Source organism: Arabidopsis lyrata (genome assembly GCF_000004255.2).
Source record: "Arabidopsis lyrata subsp. lyrata unplaced genomic scaffold ARALYscaffold_8, whole genome shotgun sequence".
Classification (NCBI taxonomy): Eukaryota; Viridiplantae; Streptophyta; class Magnoliopsida; order Brassicales; family Brassicaceae; genus Arabidopsis; species Arabidopsis lyrata.
Genome location: NW_003302548.1, coordinates 13,915,854 through 13,926,607, shown reverse-complemented (window position 1 = coordinate 13,926,607; position 10,754 = coordinate 13,915,854). Strand labels below are relative to the sequence as shown.

Genomic DNA, 10,754 nt, shown 5'->3' with positions numbered 1-10,754 from the left:
AGACGTGACAGCATGGAGCTTACTCCAAGTATGATTCGAAGTACTATGATGAAAACGGGTCAGTGTATCATCGAACTGTTTCTTGAAAGGTTAGACTCTGCATCTCCGCAAAATAACGTTGGTTCTGCAACAAAAGTCCCTCAAGACTCGAAGAAAAGCAATGCAGCCAAAAGAGTAAAGTGCGAAAGCAAGAACACTAACGATGTGATTATGGAGGAGGAATATGATTTAATGGCTATGAGTGTTCCAGATGCTGATTTCTACAACTTCGAAAAGGATCGGGTCGAAGCTTCTTTCGGAGAAAACCAAGTATGGGCTGCTTATGATGATTACGGAATGCCTCGGTGGTATGCATTGGTCCATAAGGTTGTTTCTCAAGAACCGTTCAAGACGTGTATTTCTTGGCTTGATGGAAAGAAAAATGGATATGTGGGTTCAATGAAGAAGTGGATTGATTCAGGGTATGACATTATTTGTGAGATATTGGAAGAAAAAAATATATTCTTTCTTTTTTTTATAAAATGTAAAATTTTATCCAATCAATAACCTTTTTTACAAAATATGCATCTTTTAGTTTGAAGTATCTGCAGAACTCAAAGTGAAAAACAAAGTATTGAGAGCTAAAACAGAGCAGATCCTATATATCATAATTCATAAGCAACTACGTACGTGAGCCAGACCAGAGTGTCGACTGTCAAGCCGTCGGCCATATTCATTGAGCCTGGTTTCTTGAGGGGATAAAGTCGGTTTCAAACAAGGACTAAGCTAAGTTAACACCTTTATTTGTGATTACTAATCAAATTTAGTAAATAATCAATCAAAACCAAACAATATAAATGGTGTACCTTTAACATGACTTGCAAAGATAAAGCAAGTAAATGTGTTGTTTTAAATTAACTTTTCTCATTTTAAAAGTAATTTGAGGTGACTTTACAACCACAAATATCTAATTTTTGTCTTAGCGAATAAATAAAAATACTTGTAAGGAAAAATTGGTACCATAGAAATTCAAAGACGTGTAACATATATTATACACGTCTTTGAATTTGTATGGTACCACACATCACTAGCACAAATTATTTTAAAATTAAATTTTCAAAGATTTGTCGGTAAACAGTTTTCAACCAAAACCGTGAAATCATATCCCCCTTCTCCCCTTCCCCTCCCAGCAAAAACACATTTTCTGTCAAAATCGAACAATTGCGTTTCCGTTAAATCACAAAATCACATTTTTCCGTAAAACCACAAAACTGCAAATATATTTCACATTTTTGGTGGAAAATGGGAAATCATATTTTTGGCGAGAAACACAAAATCATGTTTTGGTGGAAAAACACATAATCACGTTTTGGCGTGAAACTATCATTGGGAAAATATAAAATGCGAGGAGACGAGGAATAAGAACTAAGAAGAATCACTGAGAGAATCTACATCCTAAGTTTTTGGATTTGGTGAAAGGAACAAAGTAATTAGAGTAAACCCTAAGGAGATGATGAAGAAAACTTTTTTCCTCGAGATTAAGAAACTCTAAATTTTGAAACTTATTGGAAGGTTCATGTCCAGATGAGTTCGTCTCATTTGTTTACGGGATTAAATTGGTTTCAATATATATATATATATAAGCCGTTTCGATTTTGGACGTAACCATAACCGGACCATTATAATTTGGATTGGTCTAGCTAGTCCATGGTCATTAGACCCATTTCACATCCCTATTTATTTGTAGGGTAGATGGATCTCGAAATTTGTCCTTCCAAAAAGTGAGGAAGACTTGTGAAATTTGTTAGTTATAGGTCAGAGATGTTGTCATCTCACTCTTGGCATTTTCTTAATAATATCCGTCGGGTTTCTAATGGCATTTGAAATGTTCCATTACCATAAGAAGGCGACACATGATGAATTTTGATCCATCATTCAATCCACTTAATCCATTTCTAATTTTAAGTTTTGTTAATATTAATTTTAGAGGTTATTTTACCTTTTATAAAACGATTAGCATTTTCAAAATTTATTTGACAACAGTGATAATTTCTTTTCTCCCATTTTCCTAATCACACATATACTAGCTTACAAGACTTGGGCCAAAATCCAATATGTATATACCCAAAGAAAACACAGGTTGTGCTACATTGGAGAGCAAATCTCATACAAATTATACATATCACTTAGACCAGTGTATTATCTTATTGGCACCAACAACTGTTCTTGGTTTCAAGTTTGGATAAATCCAAGTTTCTTAGACAACCATGGAAACCATGTATCCACATACTTTGACATAAACTATGATAACATACCATCTGTTACCTCTTTCACTCGATCCATCCCAAGCATATTGTCGCTACCAAGATTAAATTTTAAACGTGGAGCATCCTTCTTCTTGGGCTCTGGCTCCCAATGGAAATCATAGAAGATTTTTGACAAAAAAAATTGATCAATTCAAAATTTAGATTTTCTTTAGTAAACAAGAAACATGTGTTTCAACTGTGTTAAGCTGATGTTGTTGAATGGCATAATATTAAATAGTTATGGAAAACAAGTGTGAAACATCTAACCCGATTCTTAAATAATTACATATTCGAATAATCAAGTAGGAGCCAGATATTTAAAACAAAATTTTATTTAAACAAAATGTTTACACTTGATAATTTTATAGATATGAGAAAAAACTTCTTATTTTGGCTATCGTCTTTTTGGGTTAAGTTGTCTTACTTTCACAGTCTCCTTTCTGTTGGATATTTAAGTGTACGTGATATTTAAGTATACGTACATTGTCGGTTATTCACGAATGTTGGATATTTAAGTGTACGTACATCGACAGTTAGTGTACGTACATCGACGGTTATTCACCAACCATCGCACCTTTTTGTACAAACGGTTATTATATTAAACGTACGGTTGCAAACGTATGTGAACACCGTTGATCACTATAAAACTCTGTTTCTCTTGTGTCAATAGAGACATAGAAGGACAGAGCACGAGAGTTTCACAAGATCAAAGATTGAAAGAATCTTTGGTGATAAACACATAAACAAAACACAAATCTCTATTTGTTTCTCCTGTAGCTCAGCCTAGAACAAGAGAAAACTTTGATTGTCTTATCCTACAAGGGATTTCGTGTAACCCAAGGCTTGAGAAGGGTCGAAATACTCTTTAAGGAAAGTGCTCACGTGCGCGATTCAATCATTTTCCAAGTTCACACTCGTTACATCCCGGAGTTACAACTAACCTTTTACAACAATCTTAAAGAGTATTTTGGTGAACAATGGCTAATGTTTCTGTGCGTGAGATGACATCAAAGTTTGGAAAATTGGATAAGTTTGAAGGAGTAGATTTTAGAAGATGGCAAAAGAAGATGCACTTTCTCCTCACAACGCTCAATGTGGTGCACGTTCTAAGTGTGCCAATAACCACCGTGTCGGAGAATGGTGAGAACGAGTCCGTGGAGGAGACAAGGAAGCAACTTAAGTGGAAAAACGATGACTACATATGTCGTGGCCACATTCTCAACGGTATGTCTGATTCTCTCTTTGATGTTTACCAAAATGTCGAATCCGCAAAGGAACTATGGGATGCGTTGGAATCGAAGTACATGGCCGAGGATGCTTCTAGTAAGAAGTTCCTTGTGAGTGATTTTAATAATTACAAGATGTCCGATTCAAGGCCGGTAATGGAGCAATACAATGAATTACTTCGCATCCTAGGCTAATTCGCTCAACACAACATGAACATGGATGAATCCATCTCGGTGTCGTGCATCATCGACAAGTTGCCGCCTTCATGGAAAGATTTTAGGCGCATGTTAAAACACAAAAAGGAAGAGTTGTCTCTTGTACAACTTGGTAGCCATTTGCGCATAGAGGAATCTCTAAGGGTGCAAGAGGGTGGAAAACCCAAAGATAAGGAGGCTGAAACTTCTTCAATCAATATGATGGAGGAAAGTGGGAGTTCTAAGATGAAGAACAAGGGGAAGAAACATCCCTTTACTAACAACACCAATGATGGATCTAACAAACGATTCAAGAGCGTTTGTTGGATTTGTAACAAGCCGGGTCACTTCAAACGTGATTGTCGGGCAGCAAAGGATAAGAACAAAACACAACAAAAACGTTTTGGGCAAGGGTCTAAGGATCAAGGCCCATCCTCTCATCAAGGTCAGAATTCTGTTTTTGATTTACACTCAAAAGTGTATTATGTATCAAAAATAGCTGAGGCATTTTATGTGCAGGATGATGAGGTGGCATGGTGGATTGACTCGGGTGCAACAATACATGTTTGCAAGGACCGTGGCTGGTTCAAGACGTACGAGCCGGTTCAAGATGGATCCGTACTTTATATGGGCAACGAGTCAACCGCTCCTATCCTAGGTCATGGCAAAGTGGTGTTAGAATTTAGTTCCGGGAATACTCTTGATCTTGATGATGTAATTCATGTACCCGGAATTAGGAAAAACTTAGTCTCCGGTAGTGTTTTAAATAAGTGTGGATTTAAACAAGTGTTTGAGTCGGATAAGTATGTCTTATCTAAGTGTGGTGTCTTTGTTGGATTTGGATATTTTTGTAATGGCATGTTTATGCTTAATATTAATAAAGTTGTCAATTCTATTTACATGGCATGTTCTAGCAAAAATGATACTTCTTTATGGCATGCAAGATTAGGCCACGTGCATTATAAAAGAATGATTGATATGTCTAAAGAAGGATTAATTCCTACTTTTGACGTGAATATAGAGAAGTGTAGAACATGCATGTTGACTAAGATAATTAGACAACCTTTTAAAAGCATTGAAAGAAATTCAAAGGTGCTTGAACTTATTCATAGTGATTTATGTGACTTACATGCTACACCATCTTTAGGAAACAAGAAATATTTCATCACGTTCATTGATGATTATTCTAGGTTTTGTTATGTGTATTTATTGCATGCTAAAGATGAGGCCTTAGAAAAATTCAAGGTTTATAAAACCGAGGTTGAATTACAACATAGTGACTTGGTTAAGAAGTTGCGCACCGATAGAGGTGGAGAATATTATGATCCTATGTATTTTAAATCCATGGGCATAATACATGAGACTACGGCTCCGTATACGCCACAACAAAATGGTGTATCCGAGAGGAAAAATAGAGTTCTGAAAGAAATGGTTAATTCCATGTTATCTTACTCGGGATTAAGTGACGGATTTTGGGGTCAAGCCATGGTAACGGCTTGTTATTTATTAAATAGAGTTCCCAACAAAAGGAACAAGGTTACCCCATATGAACTTTGGTACAAAAAGAAACCAAACTTGAACTATCTTCGAGTTTGGGGCTGTAGGGCGATCGTTAGATTACCCCAACCAAAGATTAAGACTTTGGGAGAAAGAGGTATTGATTGCATCTTTATAGGTTATGCCTTGCATTCCAAGGCATATAGGTTTTATGTCATAGAACCTAATGATTCTATAGCGGTTCACACCGTAATTGAGTCAAGAGATGCAATATTTGATGAGAATCGTTTCTCGTCAATACCTAGACCAAAGGATTTAGTTCCTAGTTCAAGTGGAACAAAGGAAGGAGACGAAACATTCGTTCCTCCTAACAAGTCACCTACGCTTCGTAAAAGTAAACGAGGGAGAATCAAAAAATCTTTCGGTCTCGATTTTCAACTTTACTTAGTTGAAGGGTCAAGAGATGAGATTGGTTTCCAATACTCATATTGTCATCATATTGATGATGAACCTAGAACTTTTAGTGAGGCTATGAAGTCTAATGACGTTATTTTTTGGAAAGAAGCCGTAAATGATGAAATGGATTCCATCATGGGAAGTAATACGTGGTTCTTAACGGATCTTCCACCCGATTGCAAGCCTTTAGGATGCAAATGGATCTTCAAGAAGAAGATGAAAGTCGATGGAACGATAGATAAATTTAAGGCTTGGTTGGTTGTTCAAGGTTTTAGACAAAAGGAAGGCATTGATTATTTTGATACATATGCTCCGGTTGTTAGGATCTCCTCTATAAGGTTATTAATTGGTTTGGCATCCATTCATAACCTTGTGATCCACCAAATGGATGTCAAGACGGCATTCTTAAATGGCGTCTTGGAAGAAGAGGTGTATATGAAACAACCCGAAGGGTTTGTTATGCCTGGTAATGAACATAAGGTGTGTAAGTTGGTAAAGTCATTATATGGTCTAAAGCAAGCATCTAAACAGTGGCATCAAAGGTTTGACGAGGCTGTCTTGTCAAATGGGTTTAAATTAAATTAGTCGGACAAGTGTTTGTATAGCAAATTTGATGATTCCAGTAATGGAGTAATCATTTGTTTATATGTTGATGACATGTTGATCTTTGGTACCAACCTTAGACAAGTAGAACGTACAAAGGAGTTCTTATCATCAAATTTTGCCATGAAAGACATGGGGGAGGCGGAGGTGATTCTTGGAATTCGAATCAAGCGTGAGAACAAAGGAATATCTTTAACTCAATCACATTACATTGAGAAGGTGCTTAAAAAGTTCAATTATGAAAATTGTTCTCCCGTGAGCACTCCCATGGATGCGAGTGTGAAGCTTATGCCTAATACGGGACAAGCGGTATCACAACTCGAGTACTCACGAGTAATTGGTTGCTTAATGTATGCCATGACTTGCACTAGACCGGATATAGCTTATGCGGTAGGAAAGTTGAGTAGATACACTAGTAATCCTAGTACTCATCATTGGCAAGCTGTAAGGCGGGTGCTCAAGTACTTGAAAGGAACCATAAATTATGGTTTGTCATATTTTGGATTTCCTTCGGTCTTAGAAGGATATTCGGATGCAAGTTGGAACACCAACGAGGAAAATCATTCTTCTACAAGTGGTTGGGTGTTTCTACTTGGGGGAGGTGCCATTTCATGGGCATCAAAGAAACAAACTTGTATTACAAATTCTACTATGGAATCGGAATTTGTAGCGTTAGCAGCTGCAGGGAGAGAGGCGGAATGGTTAAGACATCTAGTCTCCGAGATTCCATTGTGGCCGAAACCGGTGTCACCCATTTCTATCTATTACGATAGTAAAGCTACTTTGGCTAAAGCTTATAGCCAAGTGTATAACAGTAAGTCGCGACACCTAGGCTTGAGACATAGCGGGATACGTGAGCAGATCACTCATGGGGTGATTACTATAGGATTTATTCGGTCAGAGCAAAATCTAGCGGATCACTTGACAAAAGGACTAGCTAGAGACTTGGTGATCAAGTCGGCTAAAGGGATGGGATTAAAGTCCATTTGAAATCTCTAATGGTGGGATACCCAATTCCCCTCTAATACAACGTTAGAAGCTGAATTCAATGCGGAAAGCCCACACTTAGAGATTGAAGCACTAGTTTATATCATCCCAAAGTAAGTGCTTAGATCTGCAAGAAAAGGTTAGGTTGAAGTTTTCTTCTTAATAGATCTTTTGAAAAATTGCATTTTGCAGGTGCAAGATTAAAAGATCTACCTATATGGGTGTGAAGTGTAGCCGCTTCAAGAAGCTCGGACTTGGCTTTGTATACGCTCATGAATGGATAAGGACACATGGCTTATAATAGTGTCAAGGATAAACACTTAGAGTAGTGAGTTAATTCGTGTGTGTATTATCTTCATGTGCTCAAAATGAGTTGAACGATTCAATCCGTAGGACATCCTGATTCTCGAGCATTTGGAATGTGTAATATCACTAAGATGTAAATTCAATCGTTACGATATTTACATTTATGCATGAGTTTGGTTTACGTGTTGTTAATTTTGTGAATCAAAGATTACACTTAAATGGGGGAGGAATGTTGGATATTTAAGTGTACGTGATATTTAAGTGTACGTACATCGTCGGTTATTCACGAATGTTGGATATTTAAGTGTACGTACATCGACAGTTAGTGTACGTACATCGACGGTTATTCACCAACCATCGCACCTTTTTGTACAAACGGTTATTATATTAAACGTACGGTTGCAAACGTATGTGAACACCGTTGATCACTATAAAACTCTGTTTCTCTTGTGTCAATAGAGACATAGAAGGACAGAGCACAAGAGTTTCACAAGATCAAAGATTAAAAGAATCTTTGGTGATAAACACATAAACAAAACACAAATCTCTATTTGTTTCTCTTGTATCTCAGCCTAGAACAAGAGAGAACTTTGATTGTCTTATCCTACAAGGGATTTCGTGTAACCCAAGGCTTGAGAAGGGTCGAAATACTCTTTAAGGAAAGTGCTCACGTGCGCGATTCAATCATTTTCCAAATTCACACTCGTTACATCCCGGAGTTACAACTAACCTTTTACAACACTTTGGGTCCCGTCTCAATCTGTAGGAGAACCTTCAGCAAAACCTAAAAAATATGAAAGTCTTTTAATAAAGAAAAAAATTCTAAAGATTGGGCCTTTTTACTTTAGAAAATTTTTTGAAATTGATTTTGGACCCATAACAATTGCCTATGTTGCCTTCCCCTAGAGATGGGCCGCCCTTTCATAGGGTTGTTTTTGGGAATATTTATTTTCTCTTGGGCTTTTGACTCCAGGAACTTCCTTTCGATCTCCGGGTTTGTATGTCTCCGATGAACGACAAAATAAAATAAAAAATAGAAAAGAATCTTTTTACTGTTTAGAAGAAGTAATAAATCTTCCTTTATATGAAAATGGTCCACACTTCTCACACAGGAATTCATTTTCCTTTTACCTTTTTTTTTTACTACAATCAATTAATGTGGAAATAATTTGAATGAGCAATGAAAACTTTGACTGAATACATTTTTAAATTCAGGTTACATAATTGGCAATATAATTCATAATAAGTGTTCATCCTTTCCCTATGTTCATCATTCTATGGTTTTGACTTTGATGTTTTAAAATTTGATCTCTTGAGATTTTTTACTTTCACGTTGAATTCGAAAAGAACTAATCTGACGAAAAAGAATCTGAAGTTGTCCATCCTGATTCTCAATCCAGAGGTATGATGATCTTCATGAGTCCTTGCGTTACAAAAGCTGAAGTTAAGGTTGAACCAGAAGCTGAAGTTAAGGTTGAACAACCTCCATTGAGAGTTTCTGGTCCTGTAAACCAAGAAGAACTAGTGGAGGAGAAAGCAAAAGAAAGGGACCTCCATCAACAAACCTGCTTCATGTTCCTCAGTTAAGAAGAATCAGCGAAGACGCAGGGATCAGACGTGACAGCATGGAGCTTACTCCAAGTATGATTCGAAGTACTATGATGAAAACGGGTCAGTGTATCATCGAACTGTTTCTTGAAAGGTTAGACTCTGCATCTCCGCAAAATAACGTTGGTTCTGCAACAAAAGTCCCTCAAGACTCGAAGAAAAGCAATGCAGCCAAAAGAGTAAAGTGCGAAAGCAAGAACACTAACGATGTGATTATGGAGGAGGAATATGATGTAATGGCTATGAGTGTTCCAGATGCTGATTTCTACAACTTCGAAAAGGATCGGGTCGAAGCTTCTTTCGGAGAAAACCAAGTATGGGCTGCTTATGATGATTACGGAATGCCTCGGTGGTATGCATTGGTCCATAAGGTTGTTTCTCAAGAACCGTTCAAGACGTGTATTTCTTGGCTTGATGGAAAGAAAAATGGATATGTGGGTTCAATGAAGAAGTGGATTGATTCAGGGTATTACAAGACGAGTGGATGCTTCTCAATCTAGAAACGTAGCAGCAACGACTCTCTCAACTCATTCTCACATAGAGTACATTGGACGATATGTGAGAAAGGATTGGTGCACATATATCCGAGAAAAGGCAATGTTTGGGCTCTTTATGAAAATTGGTCACCATCTTGGGATATTTCAACTTCAGTAGAAGAAAAGAACAAGTATGAAATGGTAGAAGTTCTTCAAGATTTCAGTGAAGAGGGAGGTGTGACCGTTGTGCCATTAGTTCAAGTCCCAGGATTCATAACTGTCTTTCGACGCCTTCCAAAACAGAGGACATTCCCAAGGAACGAACTGTTCAGGTTCTCGCATCAGGTACCTTCTCATTTTCTTACAAGTCAAGATGGTGAGAATGCTCCTGAAGGTTGCTTGGAGCTTGATCCAGCAGCTTTGCCACAAGAGCTGCTCAAGATTGTCACTAAGGAGGAGATGAAAGAATCGGAGAATGTGGTCATCAAGAAACCAGAGGAAGAGGCTAATGAGGTAGTGCAAGCTATGAACAATGTTGGAATTGATGATGAAGCAAAGAAGAAGCTTGAAACTGTGGTCAAGAAACCAGAGGAGGAAATGGAAAGTGACAAAGTGAAATGGTAGAGATCAATTTTCTTAAGAAACCCTGTTTTGTTTTTCCTTTTTTTCTTTCTAGATGTTTATTCAAGAAACTACAATAAATCTGAATTAGTATCAGTATGATGCTGATCCAGTGAGTTTTTTTAATCTTTACTTTTTTGTTTTTATATTTGAAAGTTATAGGATGCTTTGAAAGTTATAGGATGCTCCTATAACATAATTGTTGTTGTATCTTGAAACAGGGTTATCTTATTTGAATGAGACTTTGATCTTGCATTATATCATTTTCAGATTTGTATCTCCACAGATGTCATAGTTTTAATGTGATTTGCAATGAGTCTTTGTACTGTTAGAGATTCCTTCTTAATTTGTTCTATCTCCCATTATTGAACTGGGAACGGTGTAAGGACAAAGAACAGAGAACGTGTACTTGTTCGAGGAATCATGGATGGTTTGAGATACGCACATGACCATATGTAATGTTGATCCTGCAATGATAATAAGGTTTATTGCAC

At 37.1% G+C, this 10,754-nt stretch overlaps 1 protein-coding gene and 1 pseudogene across 1 annotated transcript; both read left to right on the top strand.

The window, feature by feature from the left end:
* The first annotated feature begins 8,959 nt into the window (after positions 1-8,959).
* LOC9300136 lies at positions 8,960-10,239 on the top strand (annotated as a pseudogene).
* LOC110225786 lies at positions 9,838-10,339 on the top strand. Its single transcript, XM_021015764.1, has one exon. The coding sequence runs from the start codon at positions 9,838-9,840 to the stop codon at positions 10,261-10,263; it is 426 nt and encodes a 141-aa protein (XP_020871423.1). The 3' UTR covers positions 10,264-10,339.
* Positions 10,340-10,754: the final 415 nt, after the last annotated feature.